This window comes from Eriocheir sinensis, chromosome 44 (genome assembly GCF_024679095.1).
Source record: "Eriocheir sinensis breed Jianghai 21 chromosome 44, ASM2467909v1, whole genome shotgun sequence".
Classification (NCBI taxonomy): Eukaryota; Metazoa; Arthropoda; class Malacostraca; order Decapoda; family Varunidae; genus Eriocheir; species Eriocheir sinensis.
Genome location: NC_066552.1, coordinates 10,690,027 through 10,714,096, shown reverse-complemented (window position 1 = coordinate 10,714,096; position 24,070 = coordinate 10,690,027). Strand labels below are relative to the sequence as shown.

Here is a 24,070-nt window from a genome sequence, read left to right as displayed (position 1 = left end):
ATCCAAGAGGAGGAAGAGGAAGAGAGAAGAGGAGGAAGAGGAAGAAGAAAGACACCAACTACCCAGCAACAGGAGGCATAGGAGGAAAGGAGAAAGAAGAAGAGGAAGAGGAAAAGGAGGAGGAAGAGGAGGAAGAAAACACTACACCTAGCTACTCTTTACACACGCAATAAGAAGAGGAAGAGGAAGAGAAAGAGGAGGAGGAAGAGGAAAGGAAGAAAACACAACTACCCAGCAACCTTTCACCAGCACAACACGAAGAGGCGAAGAAAGAGGAGAAAAGAAGAAGGAAGAGGAGAAAAGAAGAAGGAAGAGGAGAAAAGAAGAAGGAAGAGGAGGTCAGACTTGGATACAACCAGGTGCAGGCAACGAATGCATCCACCACAATTTTTTTTTTTTTTGTCCCCGCTGAGGCTCATTCAGTGCAGACCCGCGACCATTCAGACCACCTCATTAACAAATTAGTCCACTTACCTTCTGCCCTAATGAACGAGGAGGAGGAGGAGGGGGAGGAAGAGGAGGGGGAGAGGTAGGAAGACAGGCCCCGCGCTGCTGTACTCCACCGCACTCCTCAGCGGCCGCGTGGTTACTGAGCAGGAAAAGAAAATAATACGAATACATACATACATACATACATACATACGAGGATTCAAGTGTTCGAGTGTTCCCTTTCGAAGCCTCACTCATTCGAATCTTGTCTCCTATCTTCTTCTTTTCTTCTTCCTTTCTTCTTCTTCTTATATCAGTTTCATCTATCTAGTCTATTGTATCCTATTGTATTATCTATTATATTCTACTCTTGTATTTTATTTGATTCTATTGTATTTTCTATCCCTTTTTTTTCGAAGCCTCACTCAAGATTACACTCATTCGAAGCTTCTTTCTCCTATCTCCTCCTATTCTTCTATTTTATCTATTGTATTGTACTCAGTTATCTATTCCGTCTACTATAATCTACTATCTATTATGCTATATTCTATTCTATTCCATCTTCTATCTATCTATTCCATTATTATTTTCATGGGGAATCGGTATTACATATATCTATCTTATTCGCCTCTACACAATCATCATCATTATATCGTTGTTTTGTCATCCCTTAATGCGTATACAAGTGGTGGTCATGCTCTCTTTGTTCTCTTTATCGCTTATTTCTCGTCCCCGCTTCTCTCAACAGTAGGATAAGACGGATTAAACATAAAGTGATGTATTATAAAAAATCTCTCCCTCTAGTAGTCTTTTTCATTGTCGTTTTTAGTTGATATACGGCCAAAAAAACAACAAAAATAAAATAAAACAAAAATAATATGCTACTGGAAGGCACAGAAAATAAATGAGAGAGAATAAAGTATAGAAAAAATACATATGCTTGGAAAGAAGAAACAATGAGGGAAAAAAGACGAAAAAATGCAGAATGAACTACGAAAAAAAGAAAAAAAATACATATGCTTGGAAAGAAGAAACAATGAGGGAAAAAAGACGAAAAAATGCAGAATGAACAACGAAAAAAGAAAAAAAAATACATATGCTTGGAGGGAAGAGAGAAAAAAATGAGAGAAAAAAAAATAGACAGAATGAAGTACTTGTCGAACCCTCTCGTATAAAGCTCCAACGGAAAGCAACGAAAGAAGAAAAAAAAAAAAAACGAAATACGTTTAAATAAACATCGATATTCCTCTTCCTCCCAAGGTCGGTGAAGCGGGAAAATCCGACATCGAGAACTGCGACTTCGAGGAAACAATAGAAAAGGAAACTAATGAAGTGTTCGGGAGGTTCTGCGGGAAGGGAGAGGCGGGGGGAGGGGGGGGGGGGTTGAAGGGGGGAGGGGGAGGGAAGTGAGGATGATGATGATGATGCTGAGTGATTGTGGACGAGTGGGTGAGTGGAATAAAGTGAGCGGGTTAAAATAAGGATAATGACGTGGGTGCTTGTGGATGAGTGGATGAGTGGAAAAAGCGAGTGGGTGGAGAGGATAACGGTGTGAGTAACTGTGGAAAAAGTGGATGAGTGGAATTAAGTGAGTAGGTGAGGAGGATAACGATGTGAGTAACTGTGGAATAAGTGGATGAGTGGAATATGCGACTGGCTGGGTGGAAGGTGCAGGAATATGGTGGACGAAGAGGAGGATTTGGGTAATTGTGGATATGTGGATGAGTGGAGCAAGCGAGTGGGCTGGGTGGGAGGATGGGTGACGAGGGGAAAGGCGTGGGTGAAGAGGAGGATGATGTCGATGATTAAAGATGAGTGGGTAAAATAAGCGGACGAGATGGTGTGTGTGTGTGTGTGTGTGTGTGGGCGGGTGATGGGTAGGTGATGGGTGACGAGGTTGGGAAAGGATGAAGGTGAAGAGGAGGATAATGATGGTGATTGTGGGTGATTGTGGATGAGTGGATGAGTGGAGCAAGCGACTAGGCAGGTGATAGATGACGGCGGATGATAAGGATGATTTGAATGATTATGAAAGAGTGGAACGAACGATTTTTAACGAGGGTGGTGGACGATTGAGGGGGAGTGGGGGGGGGGTGAAACAGGCGAGTGGATGAGTAGATGAAGAAGATGGATGAGGATAACGTGAGTGGGTGAGTGAATACCAACAACAATACCACCACCATAACATCCACCACCACCAACACCACCAACAACAAGTATTAGTGGTGATATGTTGATGGGGGGTGGGGGGCGAAGGGGTGGGGTGGGAGTGAAGGGGTTGAGGGTAAGGGTATGTGGGTAGGAGTGATAGGGAAGCGACGATGGCGGGGCGGGAGTGATGGGGCTGAGGGTGAGGTTGTTAGGGGCGGGAGTGAAAGGGTTTGAGGGTAAGGTTGTGTGGGTAGGAGTGATAGGGAAGCGACGATGGCGGGGCGGGAGTGATGGGGCTGAGGGTGAGGTTGTTAGGGGCGGGAGTGAAGGGGTTGAGGGTAAGGTTGTGTGGGTAGGAGCGGGTACTGGGAGAGAGGTAAAGGGGTTGGTGGTGAGGGGGAGGGGTGATAAGGGCGGCAGGGGGGGGTAGTGGGGGCGTGGTTCCCCTGTGGCAGTTCATTACGGGAGTGATTCGCGGTGATGTGATGTTCTCTGCGTTTTCAATCAACACCATTACTCGGGCCGCCCTTTTTTTACCCCTTTTTTTTTAATTTCCGACTTTTCGATTAACACAGCGCTTTCCAAACAGATTACATTTCGGGGAGTTGTTGAGTTTTTCCTGAAATTTCCGCCCCAAAAAGCCAAAAAAAAAAAAAGATTCGGATTATTTATTTTTCGGTATTTTTTCTCCCTTCGTGATTTCGAGTCCAGCTTTTCATCGAGTTTACGTGGCAGAAAAAATGAACAGACGATTTTTCCCTCTCGACAAACGGCCTCTAATCCCATCGGAAGTTAATGATCCGGTATATTTTTCGCTGCCTACTTGATGCAGAAAAGGGATTTAAAAGACGCAAAAAGTACAGTCCCTTTCCTCCCTTTTTACTCCATTATTCCCTTTTTCCTTCCTTTTCCTTTTCCTGTCCTCGCCTCCCTCCCGGTCTTCCCCTTTTTGCTTCCTCCGTTTCTCCTGCTCTCTTTCCTTTCTCTCTCTCTCCTCCTCGTCCCTCTCCTTCCCTCTCTCATCCCTCCCTTTTCCTGTTCTCGCCTCCCTTTGTCTTTCCCCAGTTTCTCCCTCCTATGTCCAGCTCTTCCTCCTTCCCTCTCTCTCTCTCCTTCCCTCCCTCTTTCCTTCCTCTCTTCTCTTTCCTCTTGCCTCCCTCAATTCTACTCTTTTTCCTTCCCTCCCTCTTTCCTTCCCTTCTTTTCTCCTTTCCTCCCTCTCTCCTTCCTTCCCCTCTGTCCTTCCTGCCTTCCTTTCCTCACATCCTCCCTTTCTCCTTCTTTCTCTACCTCATACCCTTCCTCTCTCCCTCCCTCCCTCTCTCCCTCCCATCCTTCCCTGCAGAATGGATATATTTTTTCAGTTCTAGTTGAAGTCAAAATTTCCGATACGCAGATGAATAAATGTATGACGGAGGGATGGAGGGAGGAACGAATGAGGGAGAGAGGGAGAGAAGAGAAGAGAAGAGAAGAGAAGAGAGGAAAGGAGAGGAGAGGAGAGAAGAGAGAGAAGGAGAACGGCTGACGTAACTTGTTCACTTCATGACAGTTTTGAGCATTGGTCTTGACAGCTCTCCTCCTCCTCCTCCTCCTCCTCCTCCTCTTCCTTCAATCCTCCCTCCTTCACTTTTTTTCTTCTTCCCTCCCTCTCTCTCCTTCCTCCGCCCCTCCATCTTGTAATCATATGCGCGCTGTATAATTTTCTCTCTCTCTCTCTCTCTCTCTCTCTCTCTCTCTCTCTCTCTCTCTCTCTCTCTCTCTCTCTCTCTCTCTCTCATATCGAAGTAAAGAAAAAAAAAGTAAAAATAAAAATAGGAGATGATAGTTTTCGTCGTTACTGATTGTTTTAACGTTTGTCTCTCTTTTTCTTTTTCTTTTTTTCATTCTTTCTTTCTTCTTCTTATACCTCTTATCTTTTCTTGTACTGATTCTTCTTCTTCTCCTTCTTCTTTTTCTTATTCGTTGTCGTAGTCTTCGTCTTCATTCTTCTTCTTCTTCTTCTTCTTCTTCTTCTTCTTCTTCTTCTTCTTCTTCTTCTTCTTCTTCTTCTTCTTCGCCTTCTCCTTCTTCTCCTTCTCCTCCCTCTCTAACTTTTTTTCTCGGCTACATTCATAATTAATTTTCTTTTTTTTTTCTTTCCTTCTCCTCCCTAACTCACCATATTTCCTCTTTTATTTTTCCTCTCCTTCCCCCAACACTTACTTACCTCCCTCCCTTCCTTCCCTCTCTCCCTCTCCCTCTCCCTCTCCCTCTCCCTCTCTCTCTCTCTCTCTCGTCGGCATACATCACAGCGAGTCCCATAATGCCCTTTAATGGGGTCTTAACACTTCCCTCCACTCTGTAACAGTACACCTCCTCCTCCTCCTCCTCCTCCTCCTCCTCCTCCTCTTCCTACTTTTATTTTTTCTTCCTCCTCGTTCTCCCTTCGTCACACAGTAATCCCTCAAATATCACCTTTCCTCTCTTACCTCTGTGACTCCTCCTCCTCCTCCTCCTCTTCCTCCTCCTTTTCTTCTTCTTCATCTTCTTCTTCCTTTTCCTCCTCCTCCTCCTTATATCATCATTCTTACCATCATCATCTCCATCATAATCCTCATCATCATCTTCGTTTATTGTTTTTGTCTTTCTTGTTCTTCTTCTAGTTCTTATTATTCCTCCTCCTCCTTACCCTACTTCCACACCCTCTAACACACATACGCACACACACACACACACACACACACACACACGCACACAGCCCCCCCCCTCTCTCTCTCGTTATCTTGAACTCCACAAGATACCCGAGGTCGCTAATTATATATACCTCGAGGGAGCTCCATTATGCACACCTGGCTCCCGCGGCGGCCAGGTGAGGAAAGCAGGTGAGGAACAAGTGAACAGGTGGGAAAAGGGGGGAGGGTGGGGGTGGGGGGAGGGTCGGGGAGGGGGGGGGGAGATGAAGGTGGGATATCTCTCTCTTATGTGGTTTGCCAGAAGGTGTTTGTGTTTGTGTTGTTGTTTAATTGTTCGTTCATCTGCTTATGTTTGCTGATTTAATTTGCTTGCCATGTTTGTTTATTTGTTTGTTAGTGTGTGTGTGTGTGTGTGTGTGTGTGTGTGTGTGTGTGTGTGTGTGTGTGTGTGTGTGTGTGTGTGTGTGTGTGTGTGTGTGTGTGTACCAATGCGTGAAAAAAAATACACGCATGATCAGATTATAGAAAATACATGATAAAACCACCCACCCACCTACCCACCCACACACATTTCACTTGTCACACGCACACAGAGTAAATAAAACATCCTCATTCCAGCTGCGTATAAAAAGAAGTATGTAGCATTTAATTAATTACCTGAACCGACCTGTGGCATGATGATGTACGTGAGTGCTTCGTCTGAACTAACGAAGGTAAACAGTTTATCAGATACGTCTACCAGGGACTGCGTGTGAGAGAGAGAGAGAGAGAGAGAGAGAGAGAGAGAGAAGGGAGGGGAGGGGAGAGGTGGGGGCGAGACTGGTAATGCGAGAGGGACGTTCATGGTCATTTCGCCTCTCAGTTCCTCTCTTGGCATATCCGCGAGATTATAACTAATTATCGTTTTCTTCTTCTTCCTCCTCCTCCTCCTCCTCCTCTTGGGTTGTGTGATGGCATTGATTTAGATATGTGTGAGTGGATGGGTGAGAAGGAAGAGAAATAAGAGGAGGAGGAGGAAGAGGAGGAGGAGGAGGAAGAAGAGGAGGAGGAGGAGGAAGAGGAGGAGGAGGGTAATTTATGCTCTGCTCTGATCTTTTATTATCCTTTTATTCTCTTCATGTCGATTCGTTGCTCTTATTCGTTCTCCAGCTCTCTCTCTCTCTCTCTCTCTCTCTCTCTCTCTCTCTCTCTCTCTCTCTCTCTCTCTCTCTCTCTCTCTCTCTCTGTTATATAGCCCATTATCTCACTCCATTACCCTCCCTTCCTCTTCCCATTACTATCACCCTTCCACTAAGCTCCTCCCTCAATCCCATTACCCCACAGTCTCCCTCCCCACCCATTCCCTTCTTTTATATTTATTTCACTTCCTTTTCCCTCCTCGTCCTCACCTCCCGTCTCCTCCATTACCTATTCCGCCTCTTATATATCTTTCACTCACTCTTCCCCCTTCGTCCTCACCCCTTCCGCGTCTCCTCTTCTCCTCTTCGTCCCCGACTCACTTTTTCTCTCCCTCCTCGTAACTGGGTGTGTATAGGCGTTGAGATCTGAGTGCCTGCTATTCTACGTCTCACGGTCTCGTTCAATCCGTCTCTTATTGTGCACTAAATGGGCCAGATAAGAGAGTGATAAGGGGATAGAAGGAGGAGGAGGAGGAGGAGGAGGAGGAGAAAGGGGAAGAGGAAATAGTTTAGATTTTCTGCAGTAAAGGATATTAAATTAGTGGGAAAATTGCCAAGGCTACGTATTTGCTACTACTATTACTACTACTACTACTGCTACTACTATTTCTACTACTACTACTACTACTACTACTACTAGTGGTGGAACATAAATACCCTCCTCTTTTCCCTAAACAAACGAAAACATTAAAAAAAAAAAAAAACAGGAGGGACGCACGCTGGCAGGCCTATAGAACAACAACGACAAACCGTCAAAAAAAAAAGAAAAAGAAAAAAAGACAGGACAGACAGTAAGACCCACAAGGAGACACTGAGATTAAGAACATTTCACACAAACACTCTGCTACGTCTCCTTTTGTCTCCTTCGCTTTTCCTATACTCTTCTTCCTCTCGTGCGTTTTCTTTTGTACTCTTGTTTTTCTTTGTGGTTTCCTTGCTATTCTCTCTTTGCTCATTCTCCTCTTCGTTTGGCTTTCTTTTCTCACTCTTTGTCCTCCTATTCGCTTTCTTTTATACTTTGTTTTTTCTCGGCATTTCCTTTCCTTTATTGGTTTCCTTTTCTTCCTCTTCGTCCTCTTTTTAATTTTTTTTTAACTTCCTTGCTATTCATCGTTTACTTTTTTTCTTCTTGTTCTGGTTTCCTTTTCTCCCTTTTAGTGTTTTCCTTTGCTTCCATTTCGTTGTTTTCATCTTCCTTCTTACTATTCACCATTTTATTCTGTCTCTTCCGTTTTACTTTTACTCTTCGTCTTATTGTTTTGGTTTTCTCCCTCTTCGTCTTTTCCTTCGTTTTCATTTCGTATTTCTCACCTTCCTTCTTGCTATTCATCATTTTACTCTTTTCTTTTTAGTTTCGTTCTTAATTTTCGTGTCTTACTTTCTTCTTTTTTTTTGGTGTCCTTTACTTCCTGTTCGTCTTTTTCCTTGTTTCTATTTTGTACTTATCTTTCTTTTTGCCTTCGATCGTTTTATTCTGTTCTTTTTAGTTTCGTTCTCAATTTTCGTGTATTACTCTCTTCTCTTCTTTTGGTGTGCTTTACTTCCCGTTCGTCTTTTTCCCCGTTTCTATTTTGTGCTTCTCATCTTTCCTCTTGCTCTTCATTATTTTCTTTATACTCCATTTTCGTGTCTTTCTCTGTCCTCTTCTTTTAGTGTCCTTTATTTTCTGTTCGTCTTTTCCCTCTTTTTTTATTTTGTATTTCTCGTCTTTACTCTTGCTATCATCGTATTACTCTGTCCATTTTCGTGTCTCCTTTTCTCTTGGTTTCCTTTTCTCTCTTTTTGTCTTTTCCCTCGTTTTCACTTTGTAATTTTCACCTTCCCTCTTGTTTTTTTTTTTTCATATTACTTTGCTCTCTTTTATGTTTCCTTCCTCCATTTTCGTGTTTTCCTTCACTTCTCTTTGTCCCTCCCATCTCTCCTTCCTTTTTCCGTCTCTTAATTACTCAACCCGACCTCGTCCTCGTCATCATCCTCTCTTAACGCCATTCTCCTCCTCCTCCTCCTCCTCCTCCTTCTCTAGCTAACACTCCTCCTCCTTCTCCTCCTCTTGCTAATACCCCTCTTCCTCCTCTTCGTTCTCCTCTTGCTAATCTTCCTCCTCCTCTTCCTCCTTCTCTTGCAAATGCCCGTCTCCCTCCTCCTCCTCCTCCTCGTCCTCCTCCGCGCTGGTTGGCCACTTAGTTCAACAGATCCGGGTCCAAGGAGCGACACACAGGGGCCCGCCACAGCACGCTCCGCTAACTTGCCTCTCGCCATCCTGTCACTCGCCGCCCCGATGTAAACAAACGCCCAGCCTGCCACATGCGCGCCGCTCAAGGGGTATCTGTGGTCGGCGTTATCGCTTTCGCTTCTCGTATCAAGTAATTACAAGCGCCTAAATGGAGATCAACCGGGTTCTATATACAATGGGTGTTTCTTTAGGTTCATGGTGCAGAAGAAGAGTCAGACTATCAGAAAGGTTATATAACTACCTCGGGAAATGCACAAAACATCTACGAAAGCATTGTCAAATATGTTTACTTGGGTGCCGGAGTGTTTATGAATATGCTTCGCCTTTCTTATCGACTAATTCCAAGGCTGAGAAGAGCAACCGGTTTTTAATGAGTGTTTTTAGGGTCATGGTAATAGATGAATGGTCAGACTATATGTATACCAGAACGGTTATAAAACTACCCCAAAAATGCCCCCATAAAACCTACGACAGCCTTTCTCAGACGCTTCCACCTCTTACAACTAACTCCAAAGGCTGAAAAGGAGAATTGACGGGTTCAAATGAATGCTTTTTTAGGCTTATGGCACAGGAGAATAGCCAAACTACTAGAAGGGTTATAAAACTCCCCCGGTGCATAATCCAAACCCCCACGAAAGACTTGTTAAATATTAAATGGAGCAGATTAAAGAGTGATAAGGGACAGGAAGAGGGGGACGAATAGGGTCGGGAAAAGGAAGAGAAAGAGGAGGAAGAGGAAGAGGAAGAGGAGGAGGATGTAGTTAGTTTTTAGTGGAAATTAAATTAGTAGGAAAATTGCCTGGGCCAGTTTTCCATGCCTATTCCAGTTCCTATTTCTCCTCCTCCTCCTCCTCCTCCCAGAGAGCCTAAATGTTTAAGAATAAGTCGGGGTTTTCTCGCATGTGTCTGACTCTCTATCTATTGTCAAGGGTCTGTCTGTCTCTGTTTGTCTGTCGTCTGGAGGTTGTGTCTTGAAGGAGTTTGTAATAGTAAGAAGGAAATGCTGCACAGAAGGATGGTTAAGACGCGAATATTGCAGAAATAAAAGATGAAAAATAAAATGGAGATATTTAAGCCCGAATTCTCAGACGCTTTCGGCTCACACAACTGTTTCCCAAGGCCACGAAGGAGATTAGTCGTTCTTTCATGATCGTTGTTTTGCGTTCATGGTGCAGAAGACTTATCAGACTACCACTAGCCATACAAAACAATATGCATGGAAGTACCCACAACCTCTACGAAAGCCTTATAAATGGGAGTCTGTAAGCCCCGAAATGTTGAAGAATAAGTGCCTAAAATCCCTCTTTGTGTTTCTAGCTAACGGTTGTCTTGTTAGAGGATGCAGTGAGCGTTTCCGTGTGTGCTGCAGAGGTTTATGAATGCAGTGTTGTGCGTTGCGGCGGCCGTGTGTTGCATTGTTCCATGTTTTCCTGACTCTAGTGTTCTGCTTTACTTCTTTATTCCTCTGTGTGTGTGTGTGTGTGTGTGTGTGTGTGTGTGTGTGTGTGTGTGTGTGTGTGTTCGGGAGGGTTTATGTGTGTATGTTTGTTTGTTTCAGTCATGTGTTTTTCCTCTTATCTCGTCATCTTTTTCTCTCCCCCGCCTTGTTGATCCCGCTGTATCTGTGTCCCGGAGTGTTTGTGTTGCGGCGGCCAGTGTTGCCAGCCGCGGGGCGTCGGGGGGTGACTGATGCACAGATTACGTTCCCGGGGAGGCTAAAGCGATACGATACTTTTTTCGCATACCACTAAAAGCAAACACGAGACGAGAAACAATTACAGTAACAGCAAAAAATGACGACGACGTTGATGACGAGCTAGTAATAACAGAAGATAAAAGACATCCAAAGAACTACATTGTTATTATTATTATTATTATTATTATTATTATTATTATTATTATTATTATTATTATTATTATTATTATTATCATCATCATCATCATCATCATCATCATCATCATCATCATCATCATCATCATCATCATCATCATCATCATCATCATCATCATCATCATCATCATCATCATCATCATCATCATCATCATTATTATTATTATTATTATTATTATTATTATTATTATTATTATTATTATTATTATTATTATTATTATTATTATCATCATTATTATTATTATTATTATTATTATTATTATTATTATTATTATTATTATTATTATTATTATTATTATATTATTATTATTATTATTATTATTATTATTATTATTATTATTATTATTATTATTATTATTATTATTATTATTATTATTATTATTATTATTTTATTATTATTATTATTATTATTATTATTATTATTATTATTATTATTATTATTATTATTATTATTATTATTATTATTATTATTATTATTATTATTATTATTATTATTATTATTATTATTATTATTATTATTATTATTATTATTATTATTATTATTATTATTATTATTATTATTATTATCATTATTATTATTATTATTATTATTATTATTATTATTATTATTATTATTATTATTATTATTATTATTATTATTATTATTATTATTATTATTATTATTATTATCATCATCATTATTACTATTATCATTATCATCCTCATCATCCTTCTGCACAATAACGATATACTTCGCACACATTAGAAGCAGAAGACTAACAAAAAGTGTTAAGACCTTCAAGATGGCAGCGGCGGCGTCTGGTCTATTTTAATTTCCATCTGGCACCGTGGCGCTTAAAGTCTGCCCAGCCGGCCTCAGCTCTGGCCAAGTACTTAAAATATAATTATGGCCTAAATACCCCCAGTGATCGGGGCACCGCCGAGCCCCGCCCACCGGGGCGCGGGGCGGGGCCACGTGCCCGGCCCGCCACTCAGCGCCTGCCCCGGCCCATTAACTTGGCGGCAATGGAGGCACGAGAGGTTTGTCTTTTTGCACGATCAAGGCGAATATTTACCGATACCTGTATTGACAGGGTTTGTCTTCAGGTGCTGATTACGATGACTGGTTCACACGGAGGGGACTGCAAGCACAATGGTGTGTGCCTGGGTGTTCGTGTGCCCCAGGGCGGATATTGTGGGAGGGGCCTGGGCGGGCACCGGAGTGCCAGGCAGCGGGCCACCGCCTACCCGCCGTGCCCGCCCCCCGGCTGGTGTCGGGGGCAGCATCTGGCACCGCTATATTTACTGTGTCGTTACCGTGCCCTGAGGCGGATTTTTTCCACATCAGTGATTCGCGGGAACCTTCGGGGCGCCAAGAGGGTCAGGTCTGCGTCAGGCCGCGTCTGGCACCGAAAAGAACATCGTGACGGCCGTGTCCTAACGAAATTAGGAATTTTTATGCTTGTATATAATTACGCCATTTTTTCTTGGCATCGCGGTGCAGGCGTCGCCGCCGTGATGGTTTAGCGCCGCGTGCCTCGAGGCTTCCGGCTTGAGGGTTTGAGGTCGCGCCGTGCACTCACATTAGGATAATAAAAAGAAGTGGCCCCGAGGCGCCAGCGTCCCGCGGGGTGGCAGGGCGCCGCGATGCGAGGCGCCTAAACTTTGCGACTGCACGTTGAGAGAGAAGAAACTCCTGCGTGGAAGCCGACGCGGCGCCGAGTGCGGGGTGCCGCCAACCCTCCGGGATCGCCGAAGTGTAGCCCACTCCCGACTGAGTCCGGTATCCTGTGGAGGACCAAAGATGTCTCGCTCTCGCTCCTTCCTGATCCGGGACTTGCTGTGGGGGCAAGATCGGCGCGGCGAGGCGGAGACCCGCGGCGGCGGGGACGATTTGGGTTTGGACCTCACGACGCGGCCACTGGGCTGCTCCCGGGCGACGCAGTGCTCGGACTCCCCCGCCGCGTCGACGGAACAGAGTCTTTTTTCGTCCGACATCGCCGCGTCCAGCCCTGTGGAGACCCCCAACGCGAGGCGCACAACGCCGCTGCTGCAATTCACCGCCGCTGACGATGACCCCGCCAGCCCCGGGGGCCGCGGCGGGGCGAAGAGGCGTGCTGGGCTGTGTGTGTGTGGCAAAGAGGCGCAGGGAAGCTGCGTGTGTGTGAGTGCTGCCGCGGCGCCCCAGGGCCTTGAAAGCAGCACAAGGTGGGTGCCTCAGGTTCCCCGCGTAGGCACTGGCCAGGATCCTGACTTTCACGAGGGGCCGCGACGCTCCTCTGCCTGCCACAGCCTTTCCGACGACGCAGGCGGCGGCGACATCGGCGGCAGTGGCGGCTGTGATTTGTCCTGGCGGTCACGCGCGTCGCCCACGCCTACGCCGTCACCCTCCACGCCGCCGCTGCAGTCACCGCCGATCTCCCCGTCCGTGCCCCGCCGGAGGACTCCTTCGCCGCCCACGTCCTCCCACCTACCCGCCCTCCTGCCCGGCTTCCCCCCACCGGCGTACAGCGGTTCGCGGGGCTTCCTGAGGCCCGAGAAGGTGTTGGACGTACGGCGGCTGCTGCCTCTCCCCGGCGGTCGCGGCCAGTACGGCGGCGTGCCCCTCGTGGCGCCGCAGCACCACCACCACCACTACCTGTGGGCGGCGCGCTACTCTTCGCTCCTCTCCTCCCTCCCGCTGCAAGGTGAGCACACACCGGCACGCTGAGACACGGCGAGGCGGGGGACAGCACAGCAACAAGGGGCAGAAGGGGGAATATAAGGGGGCAGAACACAACACAGCACAGCAAGGGGTAGCTGGGGAATGCAGACTGGCAGAAGACAATGCAGCAAAAGAATAGAGAATGGGATGAGATGGAGAAAGTTAGAATAATTCTGTAGGGCACATAAAAAAAATATTAACAAATATTTGAAGAGATGACTATATTTTTTCGAAGCTAGGAACAAAGAAAACAAGAGCAAGACAAGATAATAAAGTCAAAAAGGAACAGAAATACAAAAACTAACACAGTAAAGCCGAATATAAACAGACGAACTTTGGGGTTGGATAACGTTGGGATCACAGAAGGCAAAAACGGTAAAAGAACAAGACATAGAGAAAGGCAGATAGCGAAACAAGGCAAAACAAAGGCGTAAGAGGATAGGATAGGAATAAGAAGGGACAGAAAACAGAGACAGGAAAACAAAAGAACTGGAAGAAAGGATGCACGACAACAAAGGGATAGACGAAGAAAGGGAAATAACGAACTGAAAGAAAGAACAAGACGTAAAGAAAGGGAAAGAACGGAACAAAACAATTAAAAAATGTAATGTAAGAGAAAATGTAAGAGAATAGGATAGAAAACAAAGGAAGAAAAAACGGAACTGTAAGAAAGATACATGGGAAAAAAAAGAAGTGGGCAAAGAAAGGGAGATATCGAAACAGAACAAGAAAAAGCGTGAAAGAATATTATGAGAGGAGTTTAAAGGGACAGAAATCAAGGAAAGAACAAAAAGGGGAATTGAGAGAAATGGTGCACGGGGAAAAAGGGATAAAGGGTACAGGAAAACAAGGAAAACAAGGGAAAAAAGGAAAAGAAAGGCAGAGACGGGATTGAAAAGAGAGAGGCTCTGGGGTGAGTGACGGAAAGAAGACAAACAGGGAAGCTCTCTGACACCTCTCTCTTTCCCTCCCTCTCTCCCTCCATCCCTCCGTCCTCTCTCCTTTCTACCTCTATACCCAGACACACTCTTTGAAGCAACAACAGCAACAACAACAACCAGAGAGTGAGTGAGGGAAATCCGGCGTAATGGCTAGGGATCAAAAAGCTTAAACTGGTGTAATACAGAAAGTGCGGCCGCCGAAAAAGAGAAAACATTCTAACGTATTCAGCTTCCCACTTCCACCACCACCACCATCACCACCATCACCATCATCATCATCACCACCACCACCACCGACAATTGCCTGGATTTTGCTTCATTACTTCCTCGTTCCTCCTCTCCTCCTCATTAATTCTCCTTCCTTCCACCTGAGATCAGCCCCAGTCACGACCGCCTCCTCCTCCTCCTCCTCCTCCTCTTCTTTCTCCTCCTCCTCCTCCTCTTTCTCTGACTTATCTCCCCCTCCTCTTTTTACTCTTTCTTTCTTCTTTCTTGATCAGTTTTCTTTTAATCTCTTTCTTCCCTACCTTTTCTCTTTTTTTCTACTGTAAATCCTTCTTCTCCTTCTCCTTTTTTCTCCTCTTTTTCCTTTACTTATCTTTTTTCTATTCAGTCTCGTTCTTTTCCATTCACTTTGTTCTCTTTTCTATTTTTCTTTTCTTCTGTAATTCCTTCTTATTACCTTTTTTCTTCCTTTCCTTACCCTCTTCCTCCTTTCACTCATCTTTCTTTTGTTCAGTTCCATTATCTGACTTACATTTTTCCATTTTCTTCCTCTCCCTTCTACTGTAATCCCCCCTCCTCCTCCTCCTTCTTCTTTTCCTTTTCTTCTTCTTCCTCCTTTTACTTATTTTTCATTCAGTTCCATTTTTATTATCACATTTATTCCCTTGCTTTCGTTTGTCTTCCTTCTCCTCCTCCTCCTTCTTCTTTTCTCTTCCCTCTCTTCCTTTTTTTTTCCTCTCCTCTACCTTCTTTCACTTCTGTTGACTCCACATTCTTTTTTAATCACGATTCTTCCCTTTATTTCCTTTTCCTAATATACTGTACATCCTCCTTCTCCTCCTCCTCCTCCTCCTCCTCCTCTTCCTCTTCCTCCTCCTCTTCCCAATTACACCGTTCACGTTCTTGAAATTTGCTGCTTATGGATGAAATATATTTGTGAAGCGGCGGCGGTGGTGGTGGTGGTGGTGGCGGTGGTGATGGTGGTGGTGGTGGTGGTGGTGGTGGTGATGGTGGTGGAAGGGGAGCGCAGGTGAATTTATGTTAGTTAGTTTACCTGTTCGTCCGATTTATGAGGAAATGCCGAAATAATGTGTTTAATCAGGTAGTGGGAGTATTGGCGGTAGTAGTAGTAGTAGTAGTAGTAGTTGTAGTAGTAGTAGTAGTAGTAGTAGTAGTAGTAGTAGTAGTATAAAAGTAGAAGTAGTAGTAGTAGTAGTAGTAATCGCTTCTCCCCCCTCTCTCTCTCTCTCTCTCTCTCTCTCTCTCTCTCTCTCTCTCTCTCTCTCTCTTTGGGTTTGGATCGACATATTTCACGTGATTTTTTTTCCCTTTTCTCTCTTCTTCAAGTCTTTACGGAATTAATGGATGCGGTCGAGTGGAAGTATTCGTGTGTGTGTGTGTGTGTGTGTGTGTGTGTGTGTGTGTGTGTGTGTGTTTGCGTGTGTGTGTAAAAATGAAAACCAATCGTAGCGTTTTCTGTATCAATGAAAAAATGCCGTAAAAAATAAACCAGATTACGAGAAAAACGCAGAAAAAAAAAGATTACGAGAAAAAAAAATCCCGACAAAGAGAAAAACCACGTAAAACAAAATCCTCATGTGAAAAAAGTTACGAAAAAAGGTGAAATAAAAGAGAAGAGAAAATAGAGAAAAGATAAATCTACAAAAAAAAAAACAGAAAATAAAGAAAAACACGAAGAACAGGATGAGTCAAAGGGATGATGAACTATGAAAAAAGAACAAAAAAAGATTAAAAAAGAAGAATAAAAGGGCGGGTTTCGGAAACATTGCAACGCACGAACGAAGGATCAAAGAGCGATGCAAATAACACAGGAAATAGAAAAAGAAGAAAGACAAAAGAAAACAGAGAGAGAAAGAGACTCACATTGACGACCCAGGAGACAAGAAAACAAGACAAGAGAAGACAGAAGATCAAGCAAGTGTTTTGACAGAGTATGAAACAACGATGGCTGATGACCCCAATAAAAGCACCCGGAAAAAAAGGAAAAAGAAAAATAATATGAGAGCGATAGAAAGAAAATGGACAGAAAAACGAGAATAATTTTTTTTCGTTAGTAAAATGAAATATAGATAGGAAAAAAATATTGTATGACCGAAACTAACAAAATGAATAGAAAAAACGATGATAATATTTTTTTCCTTTAGTAAAATGAAATACAGATAGGAAAAAAATTATTGTGCAAGAAAGAAAAAGGACAGAAAAATCGGTAAGTTTTCCAGTAAATAATATGAAATAAAAATAAATATGGAATGGACACAAATACGGCGATAAATATGTAAAGAGGTAAATAAATAAATTTGTAAAGATTAAAAAAAAGAAGAAAGCGGAAAATTGAAATAAGAAATTAACAGAATAATCATTGAAGGGAAAACAAAAATAAAGAAAAACTGCAAGAAACAAAATACATCAGAGAAAAGTGAATAAAATTTAAAATCCATGAAATAAAAATAATAATACAAAATTGAAAAGTAAAAAACAAACAAACTGCATAACAAAATAAAACACACATGAAAGAAAAATAAAAGCAAAGAAAAAGGAAACAAAACAAAACAAAAACAAAAAATAGATAAATAAATAAATACAAAGAAAAAAACACATGAAAAAGCAGAGTTAGAGAGAGGTCACTGAAGAGCAGGAACAAGCACTGGAAGCTCCGGAGAGTGGGGCGTGAGGTCATTTATTCTCCCTCGAACTCAGAAAAGAACCAACGAATAAGCTCCAGAGATTCACCTTATTACACCTGAGAATGAGGGAGGGAGGGAGGGAAGAAGGGAGGAAGGGTGGAAAGAAGACTGGAGGAAGTTGAGGGAAGGAGAAAAGGAGAAGGAAGGAGGGGATGAGAGACGAGAGACAGAAAGGGTTTAAGAGGGCGAGGGAAGGAGGGAAAGAGGGAAGGAAAAGAGGAAGAAGGAAGGTGGGAAGAAGAATGGAGGAAGTTGAAGGAAGGAGGAAAGGAGAAGGAAGGAGGGAATGAGAGATGAAAGACGGAGAAAGGGCTTAAGAAACGAGAGAAGGAGGAAATAAGAGAATAAGAGAGCGGAGAGAGAAAAGAAGAAAGAGGGGAAAAAAGGCGAATGAGAGACGAAAGATGGAGAAAAGGGTTTAAGAAGACGAGGAGAGGAGGGAAGAAGAGAAGAAAAGATGAGAGATGGGAGAGAGAGAAGAAGGAAGGAAGGAATAATGGAGAATCAGAGAGGTGGAAGTTGGTGGAGGAAAGAAAAGAAAAAAAAGCAGAGAGAAAAGAAGTTAGGAGAGAAAAACTGAGAATGAGACAAAAGATGAAGAGAGGGTTGAAGGAGATGAAAGGAAGGAGGAAATAAGAAAGGAAGAGAACAGCAGAAAGCGGGAAGAGAAAAGAAGGATGGAAGAACGAAAAATAAGAGAAACGAAAAGTGTAAAAAGGGTTTGAAAAGGAGAATAAGGAGGCGAAGAGAAAGAATGAAGGAGAGAAAGGTTAACGGGAAACAAAAGATGGAGAGAGGGTTGAAGGAGACAAAGGAAGAAGGAAAGAAGTGGAGAATCGAGAGAGGGGAGAGAGAAAAGAAGAAAGGAGAAAAGAAAGGAAAGTGAGAGACGAAAGGTAGAGAAAGGGTTGAGAAGACGAGGGAAGAAGGAAAACAAAAACAAAGAAATAAGGAAGAGAGGAGAGAGAACGGAGGAGGAAAGTAAGAATAATGAGAGAAGAAAGTTGGAGAAAAAGTTTAAGAAGACGAAGGAAGGGAGAAAGAAGGAAATAGGGAAGAGAAGAGAGATAATGAAGGAGGGAAGAACGGAGAAATAAATAAAGAAGGCGGAGAGAGAAACTAGAGATAAAGGGAAGGAGGGATTAGGGATTAAGAAATGGAGAGTAAGAGAGGATGGAGGGAGAAGGGAGGAGGAAAGAACAGGGGAAGAGAAGGAAAAAGAAAATGGGACACAGAGAGAGGGAGAGAAAAGGAGGAGAAAGGAAGGAGAAAACAGAGACGAAGAGAAGAATGAGAAGAAAAAGAAGATAACACTGAGAATAAAGAAAGGGAAAAGGAAGATGGAAGGACAACGGAAAAAGAAGAAGGAGAAGAGAAAGAGAAAACAGAAATAAGTGGAAAAATGGGAAGAAAAAAGAAAACACTTAGAATAAAGGGAGAGGCAAAGAAAATGGAAAGGGGGCAAGGAGAGGAGGAGGAGGAAGAGGAGGGGAAAAAGTAGAGATTAATGAAAGAATGGGAGGAGACAAAAAAAAAATCATTAAGAACGAAGGAGAGAAGGAAGATACAGACGAAATGTGGAGAGAAGGATGAAAAGAGGAGAAAAAGAAGCGAAGGGAAAATAGGAAAAGAATGAATATACTCCACTCCTCCTTCTATCCATACTCCCTACTCCCCACTTTCCCCTCCACTCCATTACTCTCCTTCTCCACTTCCCTTCCTATACGTCCCCCAACACACTCCTCGCTTCCTCCACTTCCTCCCTCCACTCCCTTACACACCACCCTCCTCCTCCCTCTCTCCCTCCCTCCCCATTCACTCCTATACATTTCCTTAACACCCTCCACTACTCCCTCCCTTCCCCTCCACTCTCTCCCTCCTCTTCCCTTCCCTCTCCCCTCCTCCTCACTCCACCCTTTCCTCCCCCTTTCCATCCCTCCATCTCCACTCCTGCTTCCTCCCTCCACTTCCTCAACAACTACCCTCTCCACCTCCACTCCTACTTTCTCCTTCCTTCGACTTCCCCCTCCTCCTCCCCGCTCCTATACATTCCGCAGACACTCCACATGCACGCAAACTCCACTCCTGTCGCCGCCCCGGAAACATCGAACCAACATATGGACGAACAAACTTTCCTTATCTGAAACGCTCCTGCGACGAGGCGGAGGGAGGGAGGAAGGGAGAAGGAGAGGAAGGAGGGGGGAAAGGAGGAAGGAACGCAGGGAAGTAAGGGAAGAGGAGAGGAAGGAAAGAGGAAGGAATGGGAAGATGAAAAGGAAGAAAATAAGAAAAGGGAAGAGTAAAGAACGAAGAGATGAAGAGAAGGGAGGAAGGAAGGAGGGTGAGAAGAAGAGAAAGAGACAGGAATGATAATGTAGAGAGAAAGGAAGGAAGTAAGAGAAGAGAGGAGTAAAGAAGGACAGGTCGAGGAGAAGGAAGGAAGAAAGGAAGGAAGGGAGGGAGAGAGTAAAGGAGGGAGGAATGGAGGAAAAATAACTGAATAAAGAAAATAAAGAGAGGAAGTAGAAGACAAAGAAGAGGGAAGAGGCAGACATGAGAAAAGAGGGAAGATGGGAGGAAGGGGAATAAATGAATGGAATAAAAGAGATGAAAGAAAGGTGGAAAAGAGGGAGGAAATAAGTGAAAAATAGAGATAATAAAGGGAGAGAAGGAATAAAAAGGAAAATAAAGTAATGTAGAATAATGACATATATCCCGTGTGTGTGTGTGTGTGTGTGTGTGTGTGTGTGTGTGTGTGTGTGTGTGTGTGTGTGTGTAGTGGAGTGGAGCCGATAAGCTTTTACCATCAAAAAGACGAGGAAAAGGACGAGGGAGAAGGGAGGGAGAAAATAACGGAGGAAGAGAGAGAGAGAGAGAGAGAGAGAGAGAGAGAGAGAGAGAGAGAGAGAGAGAATATGGAGGTATAATTATTTTGAAGTGGATGATTGATATTACCTAAAATTTCTACGATTCTGCTATTTTGGACTCTTCTACTAAACAATATTTGCAGGAGTATCATTATTTCACTTTTTTTTTAATTTCCTGTCTTTTCATGAGGCTTTGAGCTACTTCCTTTCCTGTAAAATAAATAAATAAATGAATAAACGGCTAATGGACTGAAGGTGAATGGTTGAGTAACAGGGTGGATGACTGTCAAGGTGGATGAGTGGAACTGGATACCTGACTGACAGACTGGCTGGTTGACTGGGTGGGTGGAGGTGAAAGGTTGGACAGCTCAGTGGCTAGTTGGCTGGCTGGCTGGCTGGCTGGCTGGCTGGCTGGGTGGCTGGCTGGCTGGCTGGGTGGCTGGCTGGCTGGCTGGCTGGCTGGGTGGGTGGATTGCTGGACACAGAGCCATAGAACAGAAGAACTTGGAGGAGCAGTGAATAGCGGGCTTTTTTTTTCTTGATTGTTTGCTTTTTTTTGCCTTTGAACTAGTGGTAGTGGAAGGGGTAGTGGAGGGGGTAGTGGAGGGGGTACTGGAAGGGGTAGGTGGAGGCGGCGGTATGGCGGAGGAGCAGATTTAACTCCCGCGGAATACCAGTCTGAGGGCGGCGACGCGTCCCCGGAGTATGCGAGATCGTGAAAGATGAAGCAAGAGAACCAGGGAGAGTTTCAGGGATAGTGAGGTGGAAAGGGCCGTGGTGAGAGTTGGAGGAGGAGGAGGAGGATGAGAAGGTGGAGGAGGAGAGGAGGAGGAGGGGAGGAGGAGAAGGAAAGAAGGAGGAGAAGTTGGAGGAGGAGGGGCAAAGACAGGGACGAATCAGGCAAGAAGATGAAGAGAAAATGATGGAGGAGGAGGTAGGAAGCATGCAGGAGGAGGAGGAAGAGAAGGAGGAATATGAGAAAGAATGACAAAAAAAAATGGAATGAGGAAAGGAGGAAAAGTATAAGTCTGAGAGAGGAAACTGAAGGAGGAGGGAGAGAGGGAAAAAAAGGAGAGAAAAGGAAAAAAAAAACCTCCTTTATTTTCCTCCTCCTCTTCCCCTCCTCTTTTTTCTCCTCCATCTTTTCATTGTTTAAACCTTCATGCTTCTTTGCCTCTCTCCCTTCTTCTTTTTCTTACGTGTCTTCCCTTCTCCTTTTCTTTTCTTTTTATTCTTCGTCTTTTTCATCTCTTCATCGTCTCCTCTACGGTTCCTTCATTCCCTCCTCTTCTTTCTCCATCGCATCATCTCTTCTCCCCCTTCTTCATCTTTTCCTTCTTACCATCATCATTCTTCCTCTTCCTCCTCCTCCATCTCCACGTCCCATTCTTTCAGCTGTCTTCACTTCTTTCCTCTCCCAACCTTCTTTTCCTCCTCCCTTGCTTCTTCATCTCTGCCCTGGTTTAATATTACAGCTTGACGCAACATACACGACGGACACAAAAGGTAAATGCGTTGTGTAAGGCGGATCACTGGTGTCTCTGCAAATTACAAGCACTTCTCGACCCCTCCTTCCACCCCTCCCCGCCCCGTTGGGAAGACAGAAACACGACCGGACATTACGACTGGATGGGGCTGAAAGACGAGAGAAGGAGGACGAAGAGAACGGGGGAGAGGGAAAGGGCTTATGGTGTTGATGGGGATGGGTGAATAAGGGAATACTAGGTTTGTTATCATTATTAGGGGAGAGAAAGGTAATGAAATAATGAGGGAGAGAATGCATTTAAGGAAAGAGAGGATGGAGAATACTGGAAAACGAATAAAATGTTTGGAAAAAGGAGAAAAAAGGTTGAGAAAGAGGAGGAAAGGAGTGGTGTTGAAGGGGAAGGAAGGTGACAAGCAAAGGAAATCATGGAAAAATACAAGTGAGGGAGAGGGAGACGGAGGATAAAAAGAACGAACAAAAAGTAAAAAAATGGAGGATTAAGTAAAATAGGAAAAAAAAAGAGAGAAAGCGTGTAGCAAACAAAAAAATGTGTTTGACGGAGGGGAAAAAATAAACAAAAAGGAAAGGAATTTTTGTGAGAGGATGTTGAGTAATTAAAAAACAGGAAAAAAAAGGAAATTTGTTAGAGTAAAATGACAAGAGGAAAAAAGAGGAAAAAGAATATGGATAAAGAATGTTCAGAAGATAAAATAGAAAAAAAAGTAAAAGGGTGATAAAGAGAGGGAAAGGTGTGTGTGTGTGTGTGTGTGTGTGTGTGTGTGTGTGTGTGTGTGTGTGTGTGTGTGTGTGTGTGTGTGTGGCCTATAAAAAAACATGCATTCTTTTTTAACGTATATTTCCCGTGGTTATAAAACAAATATTTTTTTTCCCCGGCCCTGAAGACAAAATTTCCAGTGTCAGTTATATTTTTATCTCCCTAGTCAATCTCTCTCTCTCTCTCTCTCAGGTGCGACAAAACCTCTGTCATAATTATAAAAAAAACAGGTAAGTAAGAAAGAAACGCAGGTGTCAGGTGAGGAGAAAGATAGATAGATAGATAGATAGATAGATAGATAGGTAGATAGAAAAGAGAGAGAGAGCAAATTAAAAAAAGATTAATAATGATAAGTCTGAAAAAAAGCTTCGATTGCAATTCTAAAGCTTTTCATACTCTTTATACATCATTCGGGCACGGTGACTAATTTTATTTTTGTGTGTGTGTGTGTGTGGGCGCGCGTGTGTGTGTGTGTGTGTGTGTGTGTGTGTGTGTGTGTGTGTGTGTGTGTGTGTGTGTGTGTACCCCGCCCCCGTTCATACCTGTCGGGAGATAATTAATTACTGGACACACCTGGGAACTCACTGTGACCTTTACCTTTTCCCCTTCTCCTTCCCATTGCACTCATGTCCTCCTCCTATCTCGTATTCCTCTTCCTTCCCTTTTCTTCTTATTCCTCTTTGTACTTTTGTCTATCCCATTATGTTTTCCTACGACCCCCATCTTTATTGCCTCCTCCTATCTTCTATTCCTCTTCCTTTCCTTTTCTTCTTCTTCCATTCTTCATAATTTTTTCCAATTCTATCATGTTATCCTTGGACTTCCCCTTATCCAGTTTGCTCATATTTTCTTTTTTCTTCCTTCACTTCCCTTTTCTTCATCCCATCATCATCCTTTTCCTTTCCCACTATATCATCCTAGGTCTCTTCCTCCTTCTCCGGCTTTCTCCTGTCTTCTATTCCTCTTCCTTCCTCTTCTTTCTTTTTCCCTTCTTCGTCTTTTCTTCCCCATTACGTTATTTTATGCTTTCCCCTTTCTTCATCTTTCTCGTATCTTCCATTTATCTTCCTTTCTTCTCCTTCACTCTGACTCTCCCACATCCTTACTTTTCCCATCGTTTCTCTTATCTACAAATCGTTCTTCCTCTCCCTCCCTCTATTATCTGCTTCTACTTTACTTCATCTTTTCTCCCTTACTTCCTCTTTCTCTTTCTTTCTTCTCCTTCTTTGCCTCTCCCACATTTTTATCCTTCACTTCTTTTCTTTCCCTTACTAATTTCTTTCCCTCTCTTTTCCTCCATCCTCCTTTCTTACTTCACTCCACCTCCTCTCTTTTAGTTCATCCTCCTCTCCTTTCCTCATCCTTCACTCGGTCTCTCTCACACTATCTCTCTTCACTTCTTTTCTTTCTTCAACAAATCATTCTCTTTCCCTCCCTACATCATCGTTCCTCACTCCACTTCTCTCTTTTACTTCCTCTTCCTCTTTCTTTATTTTCCTACAGTTTGTCTCTCCTACAAAATCCCTCTTTAATACTCTTCCTTCTTCAACAAATCTTTCTTTCACTCACTTTCACTCTCTCACTCTCACTCTAATCCTCTCTTACTTCACCCTTTCTTTCTTACATCATCTTCCTCTCCCTTTAACATGATACCTCAAAACGAATACGGGAGTTAGTTATTCAGTGTAATATGGACCCGAACACAACACGTCCAGAACAGAACAAACACTGGACCGGGGAAAAAGTGTAAAACCACCGAGCGCCACAATGGGAGCGAGATAGCGGAGGGATACAGTTACCTAGAAGCATTGTTTGTGTGTGTTTGTGTGTGTGT

The 24,070-nt window shown here is 43.6% G+C and overlaps 1 protein-coding gene across 1 annotated transcript in view; it reads left to right on the top strand.

Annotated features, from left to right (window-relative positions):
- The first annotated feature begins 11,310 nt into the window (after positions 1-11,310).
- Positions 11,311-24,070, top strand: part of LOC126980634 (transcription factor LBX1-like) — a 67,912-nt gene continuing 55,152 nt past the window's right edge. The window contains exon 1 of the mRNA XM_050830736.1: positions 11,311-13,220. Coding sequence (XP_050686693.1) covers positions 12,338-13,220 — 883 coding nt within the window. The 5' untranslated portion in view covers positions 11,311-12,337. The remainder of the gene's footprint in view (positions 13,221-24,070) is intronic.